Source organism: Atractosteus spatula, chromosome 1 (assembly GCF_055471065.1).
Source record: "Atractosteus spatula isolate fAtrSpa1 chromosome 1, fAtrSpa1.hap1, whole genome shotgun sequence".
Taxonomy (NCBI): Eukaryota; Metazoa; Chordata; class Actinopteri; order Semionotiformes; family Lepisosteidae; genus Atractosteus; species Atractosteus spatula.
The window spans coordinates 6,574,596-6,600,905 of NC_142706.1; the positions used below are offsets into that span (position 1 = coordinate 6,574,596).

The 26,310-nt window shown below is 36.2% G+C and overlaps 2 protein-coding genes and 1 long non-coding RNA gene across 3 annotated transcripts; all 3 read left to right on the forward strand.

Annotated features, from left to right (window-relative positions):
* Positions 1 to 253: 253 nt before the first annotated feature.
* LOC148840520 (uncharacterized) lies at positions 254 to 5,000 on the forward strand. Its single transcript, XM_088924527.1, has 10 exons — positions 254 to 310; positions 525 to 569; positions 672 to 737; positions 967 to 1,314; positions 1,903 to 1,950; positions 2,754 to 2,885; positions 3,356 to 3,391; positions 3,873 to 3,980; positions 4,272 to 4,333; positions 4,827 to 5,000. The coding sequence occupies exons 1-9, from the start codon at positions 254 to 256 to the stop codon at positions 4,299 to 4,301; spliced, it is 870 nt and encodes a 289-aa protein (XP_088780653.1). The 3' UTR covers positions 4,302 to 4,333; positions 4,827 to 5,000.
* A 4,457-nt stretch (positions 5,001 to 9,457) lies between these two features.
* Positions 9,458 to 14,574, forward strand: LOC148840521 (uncharacterized). The gene is made up of 11 exons (XM_088915493.1): positions 9,458 to 9,545; positions 10,446 to 10,510; positions 10,612 to 10,656; positions 11,058 to 11,111; positions 11,261 to 11,569; positions 11,694 to 11,747; positions 11,855 to 11,980; positions 12,361 to 12,396; positions 12,519 to 12,620; positions 13,727 to 13,795; positions 14,260 to 14,574. The coding sequence occupies exons 2-10, from the start codon at positions 10,457 to 10,459 to the stop codon at positions 13,760 to 13,762; spliced, it is 816 nt and encodes a 271-aa protein (XP_088771619.1). The 5' UTR covers positions 9,458 to 9,545; positions 10,446 to 10,456; the 3' UTR covers positions 13,763 to 13,795; positions 14,260 to 14,574.
* A 7,317-nt stretch (positions 14,575 to 21,891) lies between these two features.
* LOC148840522 (uncharacterized) lies at positions 21,892 to 23,919 on the forward strand. Its single transcript, XR_016090806.1, has 4 exons — positions 21,892 to 21,979; positions 22,191 to 22,257; positions 23,014 to 23,091; positions 23,638 to 23,919. It is a non-coding gene; the product is annotated as an uncharacterized LOC148840522 (long non-coding RNA).
* The last annotated feature ends 2,391 nt before the right edge of the window (positions 23,920 to 26,310 follow it).

Sequence of the window (26,310 nt, forward strand, 5' to 3'; positions counted from 1 at the left end):
AAGGTTAAGAGGTTCAATCTACGTTAATTACTACAAACCTGTCAATTTGTCAACCTGCTGAATTCAAGCTTAGCCCTGTACTAAAACGTCTTGCGAGCTATTATGCCTTCCATCATTTAAGTTATATCGCCATCTAGTGGAAAAATTAAGAAAACTCTGGTGGTATGTAGATTTTTTTTTCAAAATCTTCATTTTTTTCAGCTTTATAGTTTAAATTGTTTTTCTTTCACTGTTACTGTAGAAATCACTCGGAATGATGAAGACTGTCGTACTGCTAGTCTGTTTCATAGGCACAAATATTGCCTTTCCTGTAAGTAAACATCTTATCTAAGTCGATTTTCATACCAACACCTCTACTTTGTCACGAATAAATAGGAATAATCACGGACATTAAATATGCAAATATCGTTTGACAAATTGTCCTTATAAATAGCCTTAAATATTGTAAGTAAAAATACAATTCCAAGTTTTTTTTTTCAAATGCAAACCTTTTATTTTAATTGTTTCCATTATTTAAACTGTAGCTGTATCAAGCAAACATTGGACTGTCCGCAAGTAACAGCCTGGAGGTAAATGCCTTTAAATGTATTTCCTACATTTGATATATTGAAATTGCGCGTTCAAGAGTCTCCGCACTGATTTTGTTTTACGTTGTGTATTTCTTTATCCAGATCTTGCGGATGAATGGTCTTGGCTACACTACTGGACTTGACTACACTGGTTTAGGACAATCGCTGGTAACGTCCTCTTAATGCATTCTTCTTTACTGTGAAGAGATATTTGGTTTGAACCAATAGTCAGGGGCGCAGGGACTGTTAGACATTTCAGAAATTAAATAATCAAAACAAATTAAGTCTTAGCCAAATCAGTATCAAATCACTTTCAATATCAGACTATACGCCATGTTTAAGATTAAACGTGCTGCTTATTTTACATCATTTATTGACTGCTTTTATTTCCTCACAGGCCCTGCCATATCTTCAGTCTTTGGTGCCCCAGCTGCCTCAGGGCGGGGGCCAAGTACCAGCGCAGGTGCCCCTGGCAGCCCACAGCCCCGTGGGTCCTCAGGTAGTGTTTCAGCGACAAGGCCCGGTGAGCCCCCAGCTCCTGCTGCCTGCGCAGGCCCCGCTGCACCCGGCTGTGTTTCTGCCGGCACAATCGCGGGTGTTTTTCCCCCCGCGGAACGTTCTCCCCGTGGGCGCGCTGCCTCCCCCAGTGATCCTCTCCTCCCGCACCGACCAAGGCCAGATGCCGCAGGGTCCAAGCCCGCTGGATCCCCTGGGGCCGGAGCAACCACAACAGACGCAGCCACAGGTAGGGCAGAAGCGGGCTCTAATGGAAAGAGCAAGAAAACGACACATCGTTTCTCTTCTGCAGCCTATTCGCGTTTCAAAACTCAGAATTACAATACCGTTGTGGCTCCTTGTTCTCGTGTGTGAATGACCTCACTGCGTTCAGTGTGATCGCGTCCTTTAACTTTAACTCTGGTGGCTGTCCATGAATGCTTTTTGAACAGTGTACTGTACTGTTTATTGTGTGGTTGTAAAGTAGGGGCTGTATGAAAAAAAAAAACAGAAGCAGTATAACGGGATTGCTACAGTATTTCCAAACGCAGTTACACAAACACCAGACTGTTATAAAAAGGAAATAATTGTCCCACTACCACATAAAATGTAACAGAAGTTAACAGAATTGCACATTCTTACTCTATTTACAGTATTTTATGTTGTCTTACATGGGAAGTCATATGATGCATATAATGTGTGAAAATGAACTTTGTAGCTTTTACATACTTTTATATGAATATAGATGTTCTACTGTATATATGTTCATTCATCTAGGCAATGAGAATTCACATAATTTGATTTTCTCATGCCATTTTCCATGTCTTCTCTGACACAGGTTGTTTCAATCAACCCCACTTCAATGTATCCACGTCAGACACAACAGGTAATGAATAATGTTTTACAAGGGCATCAATCAGATTTTACACAAAATATATCTGAATTTCAAAGATAGAAAGAAAAAAAGTACAGTACGTATACAAAGAGTTGTCTATAGTTGTTATAGTTGTCTATAGAGTACTCCTATAGACTAAGTTGATAGGCAAAAATATGCACTTTAAAGACTGAAATCTAGACCACACTAAAACAGGGGTCATGTACCAGTCAACAACTGTCATGCACACAAGAGGGCGCTGTTGCATACATGCCTACAGGCCACACTGTTTGGACACCAGTGATGTAAGCCCCCTCCGGTGTACATAGTTGCGACAAGCATTCACTGTAATTTCCTTGTATGTGTTCTAAGCACCTTTGATTGTCAATTCACGGTATTCACAATTCTGTTATTTGAACAATCCAGCCAACCATTCTAAGTACATTATAACAAAATACTGGTAAAAAGGTTAAAATACTACCTTTTCATTAGACATATTAGACATTCCTATTGAATGTTTTACTGTATACAATATTCAGCTAAAAATATAAAATGATTTAAAAAATATCCAATAATTTCAATTTACGTAGTTATTTATTGAATGACTGTTATTATTTATGATGTAAATGAATAAAGTATAGACTGTTTGGACTTACATAAAACAATATGCCAATCATTAATCAGGTTAAGGTGCGACACTTGCACCTGCAACAGCTGAAAAACACGTAGGACAAGCAAAACATGAGAGTGGTCTGACTCCAGTCATAATAACGATATTATTTCGGTGTCCATCCTGACTGAGTGATGATTTTCAGTTCCAGGGCTACCCACTCTACAACTACTATCAGTTCCTTCGACAGCAAAGTAGCTCGTCACTCCCAACCCAAGTGACAGAGGGGACACCTACTGAACCCGCAATCCTTCCTCCAACACCTGGACCTTTACAGGTGCCTATAGCACAGTACTGATTTAATCATCCTAAATTAAAATACGATAGTCATTTGTTGCATGCGTTCAGTACAGCACTTGTCTTACTTGCAGTGTCAAGTTGCTTCTCTAAGTCAGGGACCTTGGGGAGGAATAAAATGCCCATTTTGCTTTTTTATCCAGTCCAGTGGTAGAATGTTGAGCTAACTGATGTCTCACTTTTTCAGACATATGCAGACTGAGTAGGTGTTTAGGATCTTCCAGACTCATCCCTGTAGGTTTGAGTGCATGGAAAAACCTTTGTCTGTTTAAACAGGATGTGGCCAAGAAGTGCAAACAAGACTGTTCTGCTGCATGGGAAAAAAATAATCCAGTTCATGCAGAGATGCTTTAAATAAACAAGTGAGCAAAAAAAATCATAAGAAACTGCATAGCCATACAAATTAAAGACCCTTGTGTCTTAAGTTAAAGAAAAATATTAATTTTACAGAGAACTCCTCTAAATCATGAAGAAGAAGAAGTAAAAGTAAGTTCAATTTTTGTTTTAGTTTCGTCTAACTGTATATTACTTTTTTATTTTAATAGCAATAGGTGAAAGTTACGTCATTTGATTTATTTATTATGCAACAATCACGCCAGGGATAAGATTATATTCCAAAGGTTAGGAGTAGTAAGTTTGAGAAGAAATAACACCTTTTAAATTAATTAATGACTGAAAAAATCCTTTAATTGCTCAGATGGTCGTGTGTAAAAGATATGGCTTTTATTATTGTTAAGATATATCCAGAAATCTAGGTAAAATTAATAAGTCTACCTATATTGGTATGTTGCTTATCGGAATTTTTTGCACTACAATGTAGACATGTGCACTGTCCATAACATGCAATCTATAACTGTATTATCACATTGAAAAGAGGACCTTGTCACCTAAATGGTTTTTATTATATTATTATATTATATTTATTATATATTATATTATATCTTACATTATTATTATTTTACTGCAGGAAACGCAAACTCAAGCAGCACAGGAGTCTACCACTGTGTCTTTTCCAGAAGCTTATCACATGCGTACCACTCCTTCTGATCAGGATGTTAATGCAGTTACAGATGAGGTGCAGTACAGTTAATATATGTATACAGTACATACTATAAACAGAAAATGCATAGTATATATAATATATAACACTAAGGGTTGCGAGTATAAAATACACAGTAAAGTATTCTTCATTGTTAGCATTTATATGTCTGTTTAAAGAATGCTAGTCGTGATAAGGTCGCTGTCACAAATTAATTTATCACATTCTAACAACATACAACTTGTTAGTTATTATAAAATTAAAGTAGACAGAGTAAACAAAGGTGAATAATTTATTAATTTGTTTGTTCATTTATCATTGAACCAGCCAAATGTTGCAAGCCTCATGGAGCCATAGAGGAAGACTTTTGACCAGACAGTAGCTAAAAGGTATTATTTTTTTTTATCACACATAGACTTTGTGAACCTGAAAACCCAAATATTTAATAAAGGCATTTCATTAAGCATTTTTATGGGACATAATTAAATTAGTTTTTACCAGGTGCAGTGGTTTTCTCAAAGCATCTAAGACATTCTGGATAGATTAGTAGGAGTCTGTAAAATTATCTCTTTGTGCGTGTCTGTGTGTATGTGTGTCTTGTCAGAGAGTGGCCTCCTGACCAAGAATGTCTCACCTTGTGTCCTGTTTTCTAAAAAGAGATTCCGTATTTCTCCGGTCTTTTAGTAGGGATCACAGACTTTTCATAATTGGAGGATGGATTGTAATATTATATGCTTCTTTTATTGACGCAGATTCTGTATTTAAAAACAATTCTAACAACAGATAATAGTGATCTGCGTGTTGCATTTTTGAAAGCAAATTGACCGTATTCCAAATATCACAGTACTTCTTTCTAAACAATTTTAATTATTTCTTTTACAGGGTGAAGGAAAATCACCACAGATATGTTTTGGATGAGTGCCTCGTAAAGTAAAAAAGCTGAATCTGTGAGATGTACAGTATTAACCACAGTAACACTGTTGCAAGCATGTTAAATATCTGGAATCCTTCCATTGTTTTTATTGCTTTACATGAAAAAATAAAACCTCTTGTCAAGCTCCCAGCATTAACACTGTTTTGTTAAACAAAAAACTATTTAATTAAATCTGCATGTCCTTTCTTGGTACTGTACATACTGTATGCTATGTCCAAAACAAAAATCAATAAAGTTTTGTTCTTGTAGCCCCACAAATTTGTGTTTTCACTGACTGTAAGCGTAACACATTTGTATTTGTTCGGTCATGATCAATTTTAACAGCTGAATTTTTAAAACATGCTGTAGTGTTTTACTTATCGATTCTCATGTTAACAAAGCAGAGAGACAAAAGGCCCAAACAGGCATAATCATGTAGGAGTCAAAACTAAGAATATAATAAGATCTATCTCTCCAGAAAACATGTACTAAATGCTCTATATATTTTGGATAATGAAAATTAGATATTCGGTATTTTAATCTATTTTAAGTGTATTAATGATTTACAGTACCAGTCTGTTCTCCAAATTATACTTTAATAAAAATAATTTGGCTTTATCATCACTGGTTTGGCTTGTCACTATCCTAGGTGAGTTACATACTGTATATACCCATTTGCATGGTTACCGTTCTTAGGGGTCCCCCACTAGAATTTGAACCCACATCCTTCCAGTTGGACGCAAGAGCCCTTACCAGTTACCAAGTTCATCAGAAGCATGTTCATCACAATGGATGGCGACCATGCTTCAGATGAACATTTTACTACAAATTCACTTTCCCCTCCACCAAACCACTGGCATTGAGGCTGCTGTTGTTGTGTCTAAATACCTTGCCTTGTGCTTAAATTGTGCTGTTCATACAGCTGAAGCACTGTACAAGCACAGGCTTGACAATTTCTCAGCTCACTGGTGGGTTAGATTAGCCCAGGGCACCTTTCTCAATAGTACATACACATGTACAGAAGATTCATGGCATCACAGAACAGCCACAAAGTGTGGAAAGTATTGGAGGCACTTGAACATAAAAAATGCAGGTGGAAGTTACTGCATAATCTTAAAACTATGGTTTTTATCCCTACCTTGGCTTTTAGGTGCTAAGTGTGATGAAGCAGCAGCTCAAGATTCTCAGATTTTCTCTGGACCAATGCCTTTGGTAGGAACCAGAGCGTATCAGTGAAGACTTTCCCTGAAGCAGTGCCCCTGTATTCCTCAATAACAACTTGCATATTAGATATCTGATTCATGTACTTTACAGTTTTTAACAAGAGGTGTTCTTCTATATCCTCCTTTTTCCTACATAAATATTTAAATAGTACAGACATGCCATTTATCTCCTGAAACCTTCTACTTAAGCTGTTGTATCATTATCTCAAACTGTTGTGTTTTCCCCTCATTTCTCCTTTAGCTCATCCATGCTCTGTTCTGAACTTTATTTTCAGTATTTCACCTTGAACCCAAGTCTAATTTAATGTTAAAAACCAACATTTTGCAAGTCTAGCAAAAGTTAACTAAACGTAAAATTACAGAATTCAAATTAACCTAATCTCTATTTTACCACACATAATTTGGAGTCATTGGGGCTTGGTATGAATGTACAGCAGTTATGACACATAACCTTGAAGTAGTAAGTGGTTGGTGGAAAAGCCAGACACAGCTTAACACTAAGGTGACTTCAGCATGTATTTGTCAGAGATTATGCTGGATGACGTTTGGAGTAATCAGGATACCATAACAAAGCAGCGTCTGACTAGACATAAAATCCCACTATTTATTATTTTACACTCAATTTTTTGTACTTATGTAGCTATTGTACTGAACTCACGTTCAAATTCAAACTTTTAAAAATTCCCTCTTTTTCATCTTCTCTAATCACTGTAGATACCGCACAAATTAAAAAAAAACACTCCGTTAAAACATCAATTGACCTTTTGCAAATCGCTTGGTTGTATTTGAAAGTCTGTTGCAGCCCTTATTTTCAAAGATAAGATATAAATTGATCTATATATGAAACAGCCATTTAATTTGGGTTAACATAATAGTAAATACTGTATTAGATAGCATTCTAAAGCTTTTAATTATGAGAGGCATTGGATTTACTTTTCTTGTAACAACATATTTGACTCCCAAGATTCAAACATAAAATAGTAGGCATAGATAGTAAAATCATAACTCACATACACTGGCACAATTTTGTTACATATGATTGACTTTTTAAAAATGTAAATATAAAAAAAATGTTTTGAACTTGCTTGTCCTTGTCTGTGCTTTTTGATATGGTATTGTAGTACAGTTACACAACAAAACTTTATTCTCCTTAACTGCTATTCCATCTTTGTCTCTAAAATCTTCATGAAACCATTCCTTAATATTGGTCCTACAAACAACAGTACAATCATTGAAATTCGTTTTATCACTCACTTGCAAAGTATCAAACAGATAAAATATGACATAAGTGACTGCAGGATGTACTTGGTGTTATGCATTTTTCCAATAACCAAAGTGTCCGTTTTAATTAACAAAGTACATTATGCGCTCTGAGCATTTGGATTAAACTTGATAATCTGCTGGTACTACATCACTGTAGCTGTTAACAAAATATGGACATAATCACTTCTCTGGGAATGTTAATTACTGACTCTGAGCGTGGGCAGAGTTGCCATCGAGCAGTTGTACGTCCTGTCCTTGACAAGTTTCTGCCAGAGACGTATGATACGATGATATAACCAAGTTTGCCGAAAAAACACAGTCCAATCAGGAATGGTGCTGTGGAGTCACACTCCTTTATGACAGACTGTCGTGTTTTGGAGCCTGCAGTGGAACTGTATGAAGATAACACTGTAATTCCCTTGCCAGAATGCAGCCTTTCTGTGGGTTTACACCTGAAGCTGAAGGCAGCCTACTACAGACCTGTCTCAGAGCAAACAAGGACACTTTCAGCCCCATGAATTTTAGGATTGAGACAGTGGAAAGTTGACAGACCAGGGGAAATCTGGCATAGGCATATGAAAAGATGCAAAGCTGTTTGTGAGGTTTAACCCTGCAGATCTGAGGCTATAGGCATGCCAGTGAATATGCCATTTTTTGTACATGTACAGTACAGTGCTGTCCAAAATTATTTGGACAAAAAAGTGAAGAGTTATATTTGCTTTACACTGAAGCAATTTGTACTGTGATCTTAAAATTTATATGAATGATAAGCACTACTGAATATCTATTTTTGGGAGGTAATTCCATGCAAGCATTCTTACGTATGAGAAAAAAAAATACTGTGCTCAGCCCAATGATTTCAAGTGATCACACAGATCATATCTGGACACTTTAAGTATTTTTTTTTTCTTTACCATGAGGCAGTGACCTAAATCATACAGCCGAAAAAACAAGCAGTTTTTCCAGGTCTCAAAAATCAATTTCTGGATTTAAATTCAAGAGAAAATGCATTTTATTTGTTGAAAAAAAAAGTAAAATCAGAACACTCCAAGAATAAGCAAGAACTCTAGATGAACCAAAGCATCTCAGATAATTACAAATGTAAATGTATGCATAGAATTACCACAAAATAAAACTATATTATTTTGAACTTACCTTTAATATTAATCTTGTGATTGCGAGTACAGTGCTATTCATAGTCTTGTCTTTGCTGTCTCAGTGCTTTTTGGTGGGCAGTGAATCTCGTACCGGTTGGTACCATGCCTCCTAGTGACCTCCTGATCTCTTGAAATCACTGGCAAGTGGCACATTGACTCTTTTTCCCAAATGGCTTTCAAGTGCCTGTGTTCCCATATAAAGTAAGTACACAGTTCACTGTCTGCCTCATTGCATTACATTATTCTTGGAATTAATTACAAGACACAGGTATAAAAAAACAAAACATCTTAACTGCCTTTCAAGAAAAAGTAACTTCTTCATATACAGGAAGTATAAGATTTGTCATGATTATTCAAAATTACATCCAACAAGAAATAACTTTGGTAATATGTAGAGGGATATTTCAATCCTTGAATGTCAGAATATAATCATGAAAATCCGGCTGTCTTTAAAAACTGGTCTCACGAACAATTGGAATAATATTACACAGGATGTAAAAAGACAATTATAATGGTCACTTTCTCTGGGGGATTTAAGATACTGTGTTACTGGTGACAATTTTGGCCCTATGTTTTTTGTAAATTGCAGATTTTTATTTTCTTGCTATACAAAACAAATGAAAAAACAAAACTATTTTGAAGTTGCTTGGATATATACTAAATATAAGTGATTATTTTTTTCTTTGCACAATTCAACATTATAAATAAAAAAATTACAACAGAAAAATGAACACTATTGCTATAATTGCAGCAGACGCTGTGCGGGTACAGGACAGGATGTATCTGTTCTCCATAATACTATAATTCATATGTCTACTGCTTACAGTAGGTGCCTAAATCCCAATGATGGGGTGAATGATGTCACACGGAGTTTGCCTAGCATCTTGTGATTCCAAGAGCTGATTGGTGGAGTCGGGATGCAACACAAGCTTAAAAAGCAAAGGAATACAGAGATGTAGGACATCTTCAAAGAAGATCAAGCAGAGAAAGGGAAAACGCAGATTAAACTCCTTGTCCTGGATTTGAATTGAACACCTGCACAAAGGTAAAAAAAAATAAAATAAACGTGGTTTCCACACACTGTTTTTGCCTATACTACACATTGTTTTAATATCCATAATACAGCAATCTGGATCAAGAACAAACATTTTAAGAGTTCTTAAAGTAACATTTAATAATTGATTAATACCAATTTATAGTTTGATAAATCAAAATTAATTAAATGATTGTGGATTTACTGTATATTTGTACCCCATAATATACAGGTATTTTCAAAACATTCATAGAAAACCAGTGAGGTGAAAAAAACGTCATGTTAAAAATACAGTATTTAAAATTATTTAGCATCTTTTCCTCGGGCAAAGTCTGAAAGCCTGGATCACATGTGATTCTTGTTAGTTCTTCTATACCTGACAGCACTCCTAGTGAAAGTAATAAATGTGTGGGTGCCTAGTAAAAGAATTACTAATAGGAGGTGTGATGTTCTAATTCTATTGCTAATGAAATCACATCTGTATAAGAAATGCAAACTGTCTTTGAGTGTTGGGTATTGATGACATACTGTACAGTATTATATTTTGGTGGAAAAGGTAAAGTATATGCACTAAGGATTCAAACGTGTTTAAGGATTATGAGGTCATAAAGTGCTAGAAAAGTCTTGAAAAATAATAAAACTAACCTATTTCCTAAATTAAATGGATTTCTTCTTTAATGTGGACTTACCAGTGATGTGTGTGTTTTCAACAGCATATGCATTTGAGAGCTACTGTATAAATATGAAATGACTTATGTGACCGCAAAATTATTGATAATCTTCACAGAATTATATTATTAAAATCGTTGTCAAAATAAACATGTACTGTATATACACAAAAGGCTTAAATTTAATAAAGGGGGGGGGATTGTATGAATTTTTCAATCAAGTAAAATATTTTTTATTTTTTAGGGCATATTGAAATGCATGCTGCTCTGGTTTTCCTCAGCCTTGTGAGCACATGCCTCACAATTCCAGTAAGTCATGTTAATCATACTGCTTTTCAGATATAATCCCTACTTTAAGAACATTTTTCGCAGAAAAATCCAAAAGCCATAATGCCTTTTTATTCCTCTAGGTGTACCGTCAGCATTTTGGATTGTCAACCAGTAACAGCAATGAGGTAAATGAGCAATGAGGTCTAAAGACATCAAGAAATGAATAACTTGATTAATTTAGAGTACTGGTGCAAGACATTGCAAGAAGAAAGAAAAAAAATGTTCCAGTTATACGAAACATACAGGTAGTGTCCCATACACAGGCACTTTGTAGCCCTGATCTCATCAGACCTCAGAAGATAGGCAAAGCTGGGCATTGGGATCGTAGACCCGTCAGGACATTTTAATATGTAATATTATTCTGGTAAAATATTAATAAAATGAAGTCATTGATTGGTTTAATTTGTACAGAAACATACAAATGTTTTTCATAACCCTGGCTTTTCAGATAAGGGCAATGTAATGTAAATCACAGCTGTGCAATGCTCCTTCCTCCTGGTTCCAGGCACTTCTTTTTCTTTTGCAGTTCTTGCGATTATCCGGGCTTGGATACAGTGGTGTTGGATATGGTCAGCCGCAGGTACTCTTTTTTAATATTATTTTTTTCCCCCATGCATTTTAGCAGCCTGCTAGGGCCAGACCAAACAATTAAATCTTAGGATGAGAGGCAACGAGTACAGAAAAAGATGAGGCATTCCCGGGACTTACGATCCTTTCTCCAAACTCTAGGCTCTGCCTTTCATCCCGCCATACATGTTCCAGCAGCAGCAGCAGCCGCCTCCGGATGTGGTCGCTCTTCCACCCCAGCTGTCCCTTAACCCCCAGGTAACGGGAGCCGGCCAGGGACCCCTGACTCCTCAGGGACCTCTGCCCCCGCAATTGCTCCTGCCGCCTCAAGTGCTCGTGCCCTCCCAGGGACACCTACCCCCCCAGATGCTCTTCCCCCCCACCCAGCAGGAGCAGCTCCCCGCGAGCCCACAGCAGCCCCTGAGCCCACAAGACCCGGCTCCGCCTCAACAGCCGCAGACTCCTAACCAGGTCGGTCCTGCTCCCGTCCGTGTCCTCACCCAAAAGCTGGAGGCTTTTTCTCTGTATTGAACCTGTACAGTGACGGTTCAGTATCACGTCTAAACTTAAAATGACCATTTCTGTTCATCCCAAGGTGCTGCCCCAGTACTATCCCTCTATCACATTCCCTCAGCAGCCTGGAGGACAGGTACTGTCATGTTTCCTACCTTAGCCTCCATGTTTGACTTCTACAAGAGAAACAAGCTTAAAAGTATTGATGTTTCACGAGAGGAACTTGTTTGTTTCTGTGCACAGGGCTTTCCTTACTACATTGCGTATAGATACCCTCACCAACAGCCACCCACAATCCTCCAGCCAACACAGAGCCCAGTTCAACAGCAGCTGGAGCAGCCAACACAGGTGCCTCAGCTGCAATTTCAGGTACTGTACAGAATAAGGAATAATCGTGGTCTGTATGGTGTTAGCAGAAAAGAAAAGCATTAGGAGTGCCTATTGTAAGATTTACTCTTAGCATTAGGATTCATTTGTACTAGACTGACTTCACCAGTCCCAGAAATAATTTTAATGGAGGCATTAAAGATGTGACCAGAGAGGTTAAAAGTTCCTTTTAGTTTTGTAAATAATTACAAAGGGGAAACAGTTTTGGAAACAAAGATAGCAAAACCCTTTTTTATTTGGCAAAAATAGCATTTGGCAAAAAAATAAACTATCGCATAGGAAACTAACAGATATGATGAAAATGATCATCTAAACACGAGATTATGCGGTTCATTCACTTTATCTTATAATTCTCTTTTCAGAAAGCATCCCAGCAGCCACAGGGACAGGTGGAACTGGTAAGTATTTAAAACATGACCTGCGCTATGAGTGTACAGTATGTGTAAGTCTGTTTGTGTGCGTATGTGTGGTATGTTTCCATTTGTCTTATTATTCTCACTTTTTTATTGTCTATTTTTAGGAAAAATTTGGCCAGGTTACACCTGAAACTGGAGCAGAGATATGGCCAACTACATCTGCTCCTTGGCAGATTACGGAAGCTACTACTACTGGGACTGAGGAGGTACAGTACTATATTTGAAATCCAGTTTATCACTGCTGCTATTAAACTTGACAATCAGACAATCAATAGAGCCAAGTCGTCTAATGCTCTTTCTTGATACCGAGTGGTACGTTTCAGTAACAAAATGAACGAAGGTCTGGGTTAAATCACAGCATCAATCCAACTGCTTCTTAAGTACAACCCTTGGTTTTGTTTGAGGATTTGATTGGTTCCACTGAGCCACAGAATATAGCTTCTTTATTTGATTTTTTTTTCACTCTCTCATATTTGTTCTTAATAGACAATAACAAAAAAAATTACATCCACAAAAAAATAATTAAAAAAACTTCCTACTAATATTCTGAACATCCAGTGCCATTCAAGCTTGCTTTACATATACTGTAGTTGAAGTTTTGATTTAATATACGACATGATGCTTTTGGCAATTGGCATTTGCCAAACTCCAGAGAAGAAAGAAAGATTTAAGCAGCACAATAGCATTGCAGAGTTAGCATTGCTACCTCATAGCTCAGTTCTGCACAGTGCTGCATTCTGTGTGAATAGTACAGTACATGCTCCGATGTTTGAGTGGGTTTTTGAATCGTCACCGGTGCTTCCTGAAAACATACTGGCTACTTTAAGCGGTGTCTCTACATTGTCCCTGTGTGCCTGTGAGCATAGACATGACGGACAGATGTCCTGTCTTCTCTTTCACACTGTGCTTCCAGGACATTGGGTTGCAACATGACCCTTAACAGGAAAAAAAAACAACCTTCTGATGGTCTTCTGAAGCTGGAACCCAAGATATTGTATAAAGGAGCACCAAAGATTACTCACACACTGAAAACATTCATACACAGGGGCTCTCACACAACAATAATGAAAAGTAGGCATGATTAGAATTTACAAATAGGAGGCCTAAACATTTCTGATTGGGTGTGTGGCTAGACAGCTTGTAGAAACTTTGACCTAGCAGGTTTTATTTTGTCTTTTCAAATAGATCTTCTTTTTTTAACTGTTTGGATTACCAAACTGTTATCCTGGTACCCTATACCAATATTCTTAGAACTCTTTAAACAAATTAACCAAAAAACATTCAACCATTGTTGTTGTTTCCTTTTTTGCAGACTCATCCCAGCTTTTCATTTCCTTTTGAACCTTAAGATCCCCAAATCAAGAAGATGACATCCTAAATGGTAAATGGCCAATACAAAAAAAGCTTAATATGACTGCATTAGGGACTGCAGACCGTACCTCTGGAATTAAGTGGAAAGGATAGTTAATAAAATAATCCAAAGAGAAGAACTTAAAATCATTTTAGGAACTCAGGTGAAATTTTGATGTGTTTAGGAAACAGACATTGAAGTGCATATTTTAGGTTAGGAATAAAATGTCAGTTGTCCACAAGAAGGTAACTGCCTTGCAATTTTAATATAGTTAGTACCCTCTACAGTCCTTTATTCACAAAAGGTGAGCATAGAATCATTCTGTAGTTTTCAGGTTCAAAACCACTTGTTTAAAAGACTATGCAAATAATACGTAAACAACTGTCTCATTCATACATGAAACTATAATTATTTGTATTGAAAGTGGACGCTAGTATTCCATGAACTTCAACTGAAGCTTTCCTAACGTGTATGTTTGTGACCTCTTTCTACAGGGACAAGTGCATCCTGTGAGTTGAAGAAACAACTGGCAGCTCTTCATTTATTAAGTTCTTTAATTAAATAATAGTTTAATCCGTCCAAAACAGATTTACGTATTAATGAAACTGCTTAACATAAATAGTTTAGCTATAATAAACATGATAAAAATGCCATATGAATCTCTTTAGAGTGTTCTTTTCAATATCAATATCAATATCAATATCAATATCAATATCAATACTAATCTGTGCCAATGTGTCTAGAGAAAAGACTTTAATTGTCCTCAACACATGTAAACATTTCCAAATTGAATAAAACTTTTTAACCACTATGCTCTTTGCCATTTTTGAATACATGTATGCATAATCATGGAACAATTTATTCTTTTTAAAGTATTTTGTTTTATTATGTACTGTACGATAAAATTATAACTTACAATTGAAAATTAAGGGAATATTTTTCATCATCAGTCAAAAGATATAAGATGTAATTTGGTTGAAAAACCCTTTGTGTTCAACACGATGATTTCAAGTAACTATGTATCTAAATTGTACTGTTACAATCACTTTAAGTAATTTTTAGAAAGTAAAAGTCTTTATCTGGTTGTATATTATACAATATGTATGAAGTCTGCCACCCACTGAGCTCCCTCAACTCTTTGTGTAAAAACACAATGTTCTAATATGATCAAATATATGCATGTTAGTATGCAAAAAGAACAGGCATATCATTTTCTTTAATTACTGATCATTACAATTATTCTCACAGTTAAAAAATACAAAATTCATGATTGTAAACAAAAAAAACATGACTCAACTTTGTTGTTTCAGCACTTTTGGAGGACACTATTAGAAACATTTTAGCATGAACAAATACAGTACTGAAATCATAGTCTTTCACATGATGTGTAGGGCCAGGCATGCTAAAGGGGCATTAAAAAGGAAAGCCAAATGATGTTAGTCCTAGACGTCAGAAGAAACATGGGAAAGCTCTTATTAGGAGGTGACTCACACAGCTGTCTAGCTCTGCTTTGAAAGAGCAAAGGCTCACAATAGCAAATGAGATGAAAACAAGCAGGACGCAACCAGCTTGGCAGTCTCTGTCAGTGGCAAGAGTCACTTGAAGACAAAGCATGTTTTTTCAGCCGAATACTAAAATCCAAAGATACCTTATAATTTTGACTGATAATGAAAATAGAGGGCTATTAATGCAATCCTTTCCAAAAATCAATAAAAATAAATACTGCTGAGATGTTTATCTACTGTATGCCATATCCCATTTGCAGTGTAAGGCCTCTCTATTCAGCATCAATCAACTTATTTATTTTGTTCTGTACCATGTTGGGATCTTGTTTTGCATTTTAAAAGGATTTATATTATTCATCATTGCCCGTGTCCAGGGTGTACCCAGACTTGTGCCTATTGCTTGCTGTGTTGAATTGGATGAAGCAGTTAGAAAACGATGGATGGACTATTTATCATTGAAACGAGGCTTCATTTTAAGATTTACTTTATGCATATTTATTTTGTGTGAACTAATATACCGATAAAATCTTATCTTATAAGTACATACTTACAAATTATGTTAATCCATATTCATATGAACATTAAACTGGAAAGACAACAGTAAAAATGTATGAAAATACACCTTTGAAATTAATTTTGGGACTGATGGTACTATACTTTTCTCAAGTCAAACACAGTCAGCATTCACATTTATAAAAATAGATTAATTTTGATAAGTTGTTTTTAAAACAAACTGCTCTTAGATACTCAAAGTTTCATGAATCATAGTCATTAAAATATTGCTTCTCCTATATAAAAACAAGATGAATAAGACAAACTTGATGGAATTAAAAACTCATAAAAAATAAATGTTGAAGATATTTCTGTCAAACTTTTTTAATAAAATCTATGATCTATGATTGTTAGAAGAGCAAAGAAAATTTAGGACTGACTTAAATAGTGGCACTATTTTGTTATAAATGTTTATGTCTAAAATTCCATTAAAACAAGGTTTCTTTCAATTTTATGAAGGATCTTGCAAATACACATACCTTTTTTCAGCTAAAACTGCCAATTACACAGTAATTATTTTTAAAATTTGCCTTAAACACGGGTACATTAAAATTTTACATTTTATGCTATGTTAATCTGTTAAAGAAAAGGTTTTATTTTTTATAAAAAGTCCTAAAATTATAAACAATAGACAGTCAATAAAAAGAATGTGTTTGATTCAGCTAATGATCTGTGTCAATATTTTACTTTTTAATTCCTATGATTATTACACATTAATATAAAAATTCTAACACCTCTTTAGTAGAAACTACAGTTTTGGCCTAAGTACCAACAATTGTAAAATACAATTCTTAAAATTAAATAACAGAAAACATAAATATTACCTTCTGCCGACAGCTAACTTTTCAGTCTTGCTCTCTTCCTGTTCAAAGCCAATTACAACTATTTTATACCGTGCCTGATGTATCCATTGCTTACATACATACACTGATTCATCGTTCAGACTTCAATAGACGATTCCATTTACCACTTATTTTACCTATGGATCAAACTTGGATTTTCAGGTAAAACGCTTAATCCCTATTATATCCTATGTGGTCAGTCAAATAAAATGTAACAACTGTTCTGTAGTTGCTATTGAATGAGAACTTTGAGTTAACACACAGGAAACTACACAATAAGAACATACTGCACAATTAGTATGAACACTTGGATTAAATGAAGAGGAAGTGGATCAAGCTGAATCTCAAAATCAGAAGTAGGTAATAAAATAATGTTTTAAAAAGACACATTTTTACAATTACTCCATTACTCAACAAATCTCCCACTTGACTGTGGCTATTTTAGGATTTCACCAGGCTTTGAGCAGTTGTCGTTTTATTCTTACATTTAAACCCATGATTAGAGTGAATCACTGCAGCACTGGGTGTGTCTGTTTCTGCAATAATTCCATTTGTATTTGTAACTAATTTATTTTGTCTTAGGTTCTTAGGGGGAGGTTAGTTATCTACAGAGCTACCTATTTGTTGCACATACATCATTACAATATTTCGTTTTTTGAGAGAGGGGTGTCTAATATAATACTACGGATTAATAATATTTATACTACGGATTTAGTTAGTATACCAGTTAACAATCACAAAAAATATTCTGACCAAAGTCAAATGACTTCAGTTCCACAAAACTACTGATTTTGGTGTAACTTGCAGATTCTTTTGGAAGTTCGTTTGGAAACTGGGAATAAGAGGTAGTTCTTTACAGAGAGTTAAGGAAGTATGAAACAAGCTGCCCAGCAATGTTGCTGATAAATTGGCATCCTTCAAGAAATGGGTGGATGAGATGTTTAGATTTATTAGCTGCTGTAGCCTTTCTAATGATCTTATTACTTTGAATTTATTTAAAGGGTGGCTAGATTGTATCGAAAACATATTGCATTCCTGCAAGGAATGATGGTCCTCCTTTGGATTAAGGGCGCTGTCAGTTCGCCTTTCAGTCCGTCATTTGTCCCCACTAATCAGGCATATTCTTATACAATTAATTCACCTCTATCATTGATCTCTCACTGGCGGTACTGCTCTGACCACACTCCCCTCCAGATGTGCTAGTACACCCTTTTCGGATAGCGGATCCCAAAAGGTCATGTCTAAGCCTCGGACATGTTCTTCCCCAGTGTCATCTACCCCAGTCAGCAGCCAGCCTTTACTGCACCTGATCCACTCGCTGCCCCAGTCGTCTGTCGGCAGTGAGCCTCTGCTGCAACCATATGACAGCCGCTACTCCAGCCGGCAGCCTACCCCTGCAGCAGCTGCTTCAGCATCTCAGAGGAGGAATCTGGTCTCTGCTGCTTCTACTGCCTCACCAGTTTGCTGTAAGTCAGCAGCCAATCTCTGCCGCAACTTTTACAGCCATTTTGGTCTGCTAAAAGCCAGTATCCAATCACTGCCCCAGTCCACTACAACAAATACAGATTCTCTGGTCCCGTACAAGTCAGCAGCTAATCCCTGCACCAGCCTGCTGCAGCATCTACAGCCTCATCGGTCTGCTACAAATCGCAGCCCACCTCTGCAGCTACCCAGTTCTGTACAAGCTGGCAGCCAGTCCCTGTACCAGCCTGCTGTAGTCTCTTCAGTTCCAGCAGCCTGCAGCGAGCTATACAGCTTCACCAGCTTTGCTGCAACTTCTGCAGCTTCACTGGGCTTCTATAAGTCAGCAGCCCATTTCTGCTGCGATTTCTACAGCCTCCCTGGTCCACTACAAGTTGGCAGTCGATCACCTCATCAGCCCACTGCGGTCTATACAGCTTCACTAGCCTTCAGGGGTTTATACAATACAGCCATTCCAGTCTGCTACAAACTGGCATCACGTTCCACCTTCATCCTTTTCTCCCCTGGAGATTTGCACTGGTTCTGGTCCTCAGTGGGCACAGTGCCTTGCCCAGACCAGGGAGAGCCTGCTGAAGCCTACCGTGACAGTACATGCTTTGACCTGGTCCCCGGTCAGCCCAGCTCCTGTTGCGCTACCAGTAGACCGCCCTGACAACGAGTGCCCTGTCCTGTCCGGCTCCAGATACAAGCTTTCCAGCCCCCACACTAGCCTGCTACGGCTTCTACAGCTCCAACAGTGTGCTGGCAGTCGGCAGACCATCTCTGCTGCAACTTATGCAGTTAGTTTGGTCCACTGCAAGGCAGCAGCTAGTCACTGCACATCTCGGCCTGGTCCAGGGCCCACTTCCTACAACTTGCCCTGTAATCCCCCTGGACTAGGCTCCCATGAGGACACACCCTGATCAGCCTGGCTCCTGGCATGCTCTTGGTTGACCCCTCTGATGATGTATGTTTTGCTTGCTCAGCTCTAGTTGCAGACCCTTCACCTAGGCCGGCCTTTGCTGAGTTGGCAGCCTACCCCTGCAGTGTCGGCCATGGCCACAGCCAGTCTGCCACCAGTCTGTGCTGCGACTACTACAGCAACGCTGGTCTACTGCTAGGCCGCAGCCCATCTCTGTTGTTATCTTCACTACCTGCTTCCTCTACTGCACACTCGGCCGTCTCTGGGGTGCTTTGTCTCTTCTGCCTTCGGGTGTCATTGTAAGCCTCCGAAACTCTCTAAACACAAGTGCTTGGAATCCGACCTGATCACCACCATGGCTGCACATTGTCCACAGCCATGTGGTAACTGAAGGACTGGCTAACACAGAAGTAGGTGAAAATCCAGACTATGCTGGATGAAATTCAAGACAGCATTCGAAGAGGACAAGTGCAGGATTTTCCAATGCACGGTGAAAGAAGGATCAGAACAGATGAAAACTATGGAGAAATGCATTTAAAGCCGAGAACAGGGGTCAATTTGCTGCACAAAGGATTGTGAGGGCCTGGAACAAGCTCCCTAGCGAAGGTGAAAAAGCTGACTCCCTGGGTTCTTTCAAGAAACATCTGATTGCATCTCTGATCAATCGACTACTGAATACTAAATTATTTAAAAATAACTCATTTTATTTTTATGTCTTTTATTGTTATTTGCTTCGTATTTCGTTTAAATATGAATGAGCCACAGAGAAAACATTTTTTGAAAGTGGAGTTATAAAAAACAAAATATAATAACTTCCTTCTGTTGAATCTAATATTTAGGTAACGTTTTCCAAACTCCTGTTATTTAATTAGGTATTCATTTTAATACCTCAGCTTTATGCAAGGCTCTTAATCTCATTTTAAAAATCTAGTATATCCTTCGATTGATCCCCAGCTTTGTGGAAGGCATTCCTCCAGACAAGGTGAATTAATACAAAAAGAGCCACACTCCTTATGCTTTTAAAATGGACAATTTTGCACAGCCACTCTACCTTATCAACTTGTCTTTGGGTCATGGAGAAAACTGGAGTACCAGGAGAAAATGGGATGAAGAAATGGAGAAAAAGGATGAAGCTAAAAAAAATTGGATACTTCACACAGATTAAGTTATAGCCTGGAACTGAACTCAGAACTGTGAGACAGCTGTACTAACTGCCCAGCATAATGCCAAAATTATTTATCTGAAAAAAGTGACCTGACATTTACAGACTGTTACACTTTTTAAACACCTTGAGTTTAAATGCACATTGTTTAAGCTCCATTTCATTTAAAGCACGTACAAAAGTAATGCAACTACTGTATTTTTAAGGCCTTTTCAATTTATATTATGAAACAGTAGGAGAACTGAAAAATTTAAAATATGTTTCCCAGGACTTAATTAAACTCACATAAACAATCTGTAAGCTATTGAGCAACTTGTTCTCTTTTGAAATGTAAGGTTTATTTTCATTCTTGTATTAAGTATGCAATATGTTTTGCAAAAAATGCCCACAAAGAACATGATTTCCTAATAATAAACTCTGTTCAAAACCAGCCTTTGAAGAGACACTTGTTAAAGGAATGAACGACTAAAACCCCTGAACAAAATAATGTTTAATTTTAATTTTCAATTTATATTTTGAAACAGTAGGAGAACTGAAAAATTTAAAATGTTTCCCAGGACTTAATTAAACTCACATAAACAATCTGTAAGCTATTGAGCAACTTGTTCTCTTTTGAAATGTAAGGTTTATTTTCATTCTTGTATTAAGTATGCAATATGTTTTGCAAAAAATGCCCACAAAGAACATGATTTCCTAGTAATAAACTCTGTTCAAAACCAGCCTTTGAAGAGACACTTGTTAAAGGAATGAACGACTAACACCCCTGAACAAAATAATGTTTAATTTTAATTCAACTCTTAAAAAAGACATAAATCATGGAAATGGTATGAGACCAGCTTCATGTTACTTTAAATCAACTAAATAAAAATGCTGTTTTTAACAATGGGAATCTGCATTTTTCTAAGTATTGTCTCACATTACAAGTACTGTGAAGTCTGTTATATTCTGATGTTATATATTCTAATATCCTTTTGAAGACTAATACTACTTCATTGGCAGAATAGGAGGCTGAGAACTAAAATATAATTAAAGAACACAGAGTACAATTCCATTTATAACAATTCCTCTTTTTGAGCTAACCTAAATTAAATTCTGTGCTAAATATGCACACAATGCTAAAACCATCTGTGCAAAATATATAATTATACTATTCTGTATACAGATACATTAATCAGAGCCATCAAAATTCCAGAATTCAAGTTGTTGAAAAAAGCGTATTACATTTATGTGTAGAAGTAACAATTTTTTTAAATTATAATTGTATTTGCTTCTAAAGTCAATTCCAGATATACTTCTGTCCTTGGAATAATTTTCCCATTATAGCTTTTAAAATCTCTTTTTTTTGGGTTAACTGAATAATAGGCTTTACTAAATATAGATTTTTGTCATGAGATAAAATATATAAATTGGCTATTCTTACACCGAAATCTAAAACATATAGTCAGCTTTACCTCCGAGTTATAAAACGACAGAAACCCAGTTCAACCCAGAAAGAGTGTTATGAGCCAAAACAACCCCAGTAAATAACAAATAAGGATCCTCTCCCACGTGGAGCTGCCACTCATTCACTGTGTTTATTATTTTTCTTGTTTGGCAATAATCTTCAAAGAGAAAGAATTTAATTAAGTTAATGAGTCACAACCGTCGTGGTTGGTTCTTCACAGGATGAACTGTATATAAATTCAACCCAGAAAAGTGGGGGGGGCTGCAATCGAACTGATCCAGCTGTCTCATCCAGGTCGAGCAACAGATCTTTGCTACAGTTATCAAGTCAGTTTCTTGCCTCTTCCACATCTGTGCTGATCTGAACTTTAAGTTTATGCTGTTACCACATTGCTGTTTGGTAAAAATACTTTATCATGAAACGATTTACTATATTTTGAAAAAACAATAAAATGGAACATACTGTAAACCCTACCATGATGATGAATGTCTTTGTTACTGAAATGAACATTTTCTTTTTCTTTTTCTTTTTTTACAGACTTCCATACACCATGAAGACCGCAATCTTCCTGTCGTGCATTATTGGTCTAACCACTGCCATTCCGGTAAGTTGATGCTAGTTTATTCTCTATGTTATTTAATTTGTACTATGTAAAAAAATGTGTCTTGTTATGCCTTCATAATCTGCGATCTATCTCAGACTGATTAACCAAATATATTCCAGGGCTGTTTTGTCTTTGCCTGAGCTCTTTTCACAATTTTATACCTGAATTACTTTACCATTATTAAATATAATGAAACTATATTTTGAGGTCACACATTACCACTTCCATCAAGAGTAGCTTTTGCCATTCTTCGGTCTGTGTCCTTTCAGAGTGGCCATTTGGTCTAATCCTAAATTGGAGGAAACTAGGGACTGAAACAAGAATCAAATTGTGTACCAAAATTATTTGGAAAAATGAAATCAGTTACAGTATGTTACTCTTTGAACTGGATATATTTTTTCTGTAATACAAATGAGAGAATAATGAGAGGTTTGTGCTGTAGGTGGGCAGATGGCCAAAATCTTAATTGGCACCTTCATATACTGTACAGTAAAATTAGTTACTGTGAAGTTATTGGTTTTACAAATGATTAAAAGTTGTAAAGGACTGTAATTTAAAATCTAAACTCTAACCGAACAGGACATATGCCTTTATTTGACAGAAATGTAAAATCGAAAAAAATGTAAATATACAGTACGTAATATGGGATATACTGTACAGATAACTCAAAATTTAGAAGAAAATACTAAACGTTTTCAGGATATAAAGTCAATTAAACAGATAGTAAATATTATCTGAACTTCTTTGTTCTTACAGGCTAATCATGACCATCAACGAGTTGAACGTTCACGTTCATTCTCAAACTCAGACTCAAACTCACTGGAACTAAATCAGGTAAGTCCTTTCATGCTACATATTTGAAGATGACTTTCTTTAAAATCATTTTCATTCGGTAGACAGTGACAAACAACTCCTTATGAAGCCTGATGCACTTGTAAGGAATAAAAAGGGCTTTTTAAGAAAAATAAGGGAAGCAGAGGAGAAAACAGCTACTGTACCTCTTCTGACAGAGAGGGTGTGAAATTAAATTATGCAATATTGATTTTTATTCTTTTGCATGTTTATTTCTGATCATGATATTTGTTCAACAGCAGATAGGTTGTTCTGTTTTTAATAATGACAGTAGAACACACCTGTTTATAGAGTTAGAGAGGGATTGTGCCTCAATGTGTGAGTGGTAAAGGCATGAGTAAAAAAAGTTCCTCTGATGCTATACTGTAGTACACAGAGTTTTGCTTCTGTGTCAAAGCAAACTATAAGAGCAGTTTGATAAGAAAGGTGGAAAATGCCCTGACAATGAGCAGTTTAGGTTATTAGAACAATACAAATAAACAACACAAAAAAGAGTCTCATCTAGTACTTCATTTTTGTCTTTCACAGGTGCCTATCTCTGAACTACTCCAGTTGATCCAGAACATAATTAAAACTCTGGCTGCAACAACTCCAACCACCACTACAATGACTACAACGACCTCAACAACTCCAACGACTACGACTCCAACAACCACTACATTGCCTACAACAAAAAAGCCATAAATTAAAATATACAATGATTGTATCCTACTGTATCATTCCTACTCTGAACTAATTCTTTCTCTACTACCTTAAAATTCTTAAAAGTAACAACTTCTCAAAAAATTAATAAACTTACAGAAAGTATCACATGCAAAGTTGTTTTGCTTATTTTTTTACGAGAAAGGCAAGCACTGTATTTTGTCACTATGGTGGTTCTAAAACAGCCAGAATGAAGCGTTAAATTAGACACATGTTAATCGAAGTGCTATCACCACTTCTTGGGATTAAAGGCACGGTTCTTCAGAGACTTCGGAGACTTGTGTAACACTGGGGTGCTTCACAACCACATTATGTTCACTAATAAGTTATTAACTAAACAAATAATCTAAGCAGAGTGCACATATTGTAAGTGAAAATCAAAGCTCATGCAGATAAGAAGTTTGAAGATTTCTACCATAATCCGAAACAAGTTACAGTATGGGAAAATACATTGAAAATATTGTTTATTATATATGGGAACAGTAAAGAATATTAGATTTGTAAAAACTGTATTTCACTTTTTAAAAGAATCAGTTCTCCTCGATTAGAGCACCCCTTTATGGAGACTGTACTTAGTATTTAGTATTTAGAATTTTTAAATTCACATTACTGTTAAAACATGTTTTTCTTTTCAACCATTTTATAATAAATTACACCACTTTTTTTGTAACTCCACCACTTTCTCATGTAGAACATTCAAATTAGATGATGTACTGCATATAATATAATGTGGTTAAAAGAGGTTGGAGTGGAAACTAGATTTGCAGGGGCTAAATACAACAAAAACCCTTTTAATCTGATAGTCAAGACAAGGAATAATCCAATAAATATTGAAGTACCAATATAAAAAGAATAAATAGTTTTCTTCATTGCAGAAAGGTACATATTTTCTTCAGTTTTAAGTGTTGATATGCCACAGATTCCTTTACTTTAAGATGTAAATTCCTTTTTTACTGTACTAACCTTCCAGAGCCTTTGTAATGTTCAAGATTTGAAACTCCCAACCATGCAGATACTGTACAATATATGCCTGGATCCCTGAACACTGTTGCCAAACCTCTTCCTGAAAATTCAGTATGCTGTTTAAATGAACTTTTAAACAAACCCATGTCAGAGAAACAGATGTCAAAATAGAGCTTACACAAGAAGTTAATAATAGGAGGAATTTTAATGTATTTTATTTTATCCATCCCATCTCCACCTGAATCCAACTTGTCTGCATGTGACTATACAGCCACCTCTGACATGCTCTAGATTTGACTTCAGGAATACCCAGAAAGGCTGATGAATTTCAGCAGAGAACCCATCCAGTTGGGGAAATGTCATCACTTCTTAAACAAGTCTGGAGTGGAAACCAGATCTGCAAGGGTTAAATCTCTTTCTAATTCATTATTTCCCCATTGTGCTTATGGATCAAGAACAAAATACTGTTTCCCAGCTTTCTTTTCTCTCAGGAGATTATACAATAGGTGCCCTTCTCAACCATTTCATCATATTAAAATCAGGCAGTGATTTGTGACTTCCTGAAGAGGAGAGAGTGATATCGCGTATTGAACAAATTTTACTCTACCAATTTAAGTTAATACTGTTTAGTTACAGTAGGCTCATTAGGCTGGCTTATAAAACCAGCATGTTTTTTTCATTGTTCATTGATTAGATTTTTTAAACTTAATAGCCTTAAAATAGTCTTATTTTCTCTTTTTTATCTCAGCTATTGTGTCAGTGACTTGTAGAGTATTTCATTTCTGCTCCTTTTGGAGCAAGGCACTGTATTTTGTTTCCAAAACAGCCAGAATAAAGCACTTAATTTGCTACAATGATCTGAGAGTGCTAGAAATGGTTTATTTTATTAACTTAAATTCATAAATATATTGTACCCTGACAACAATAGCTTTGAAAGTGAGATTTTCATTTGTGAAAGTATTTATAAATATGCACTGTAATATTTTTTCAGGAGCAAAACTACACAAAAATGCATATGTCCCTTTACAATGGTAACTAAAATATCCAACCCAAAAATCTACCTTTCATTACATTGACATTGTGAGGAAATTCAATCTTTTATCATATTTTTTAACAGAAAGGCAAGAAAACATTATTGGTCTTACCAAGACGTCTATCAGTTATGTATGGACAGTGTTATGGAGTAATCTATAATCCTAATTGATATGATTACTTCAGATAATTAGGATTTTAAATTTGTAATACAAAAAGATATCTTTCTCAATTAAATGAAAGTGTACTGTATTTCACTGTGTGTGGAAAATATGTTTACAGGTGTATGGTGCACCATAAACTGCAGAAGTTTACAGGTCATCTTTAGGTGGGTGTGACATAAACCCAGTACGCCTCTTCCTTAGTCAACACTGTATGTATATTGAAATGTTGGCTGTTTGTAAATAAGATTTGATTGGTCATTCATTGTTTGAAATTTATATAAATAGGACTTATGGAATGGAGCATTTTTACCGAGAAGATAACATTGGGCATACAGTACTA

Excerpts from the sequence above, each read along its gene's own strand:
- LOC148840520 (XM_088924527.1), top strand. The coding sequence starts at position 254 with ATGATGAAGACTGTCGTACTGCTAGTCTGTTTCATAGGCACAAATATT. Across the intron at positions 2,886-3,355 it reads CAACACCTGGACCTTTACAG|AGAACTCCTCTAAATCATGA; the intron begins GTGCCTATAGCA and ends TTAATTTTACAG. Across the intron at positions 3,981-4,271 it reads TTAATGCAGTTACAGATGAG|CCAAATGTTGCAAGCCTCAT; the intron begins GTGCAGTACAGT and ends TCATTGAACCAG.
- LOC148840521 (XM_088915493.1), top strand. The coding sequence starts at position 10,457 with ATGCATGCTGCTCTGGTTTTCCTCAGCCTTGTGAGCACATGCCTCACA. Across the intron at positions 11,748-11,854 it reads CTCAGCAGCCTGGAGGACAG|GGCTTTCCTTACTACATTGC; the intron begins GTACTGTCATGT and ends TTCTGTGCACAG. Across the intron at positions 11,981-12,360 it reads TGCCTCAGCTGCAATTTCAG|AAAGCATCCCAGCAGCCACA; the intron begins GTACTGTACAGA and ends TTCTCTTTTCAG.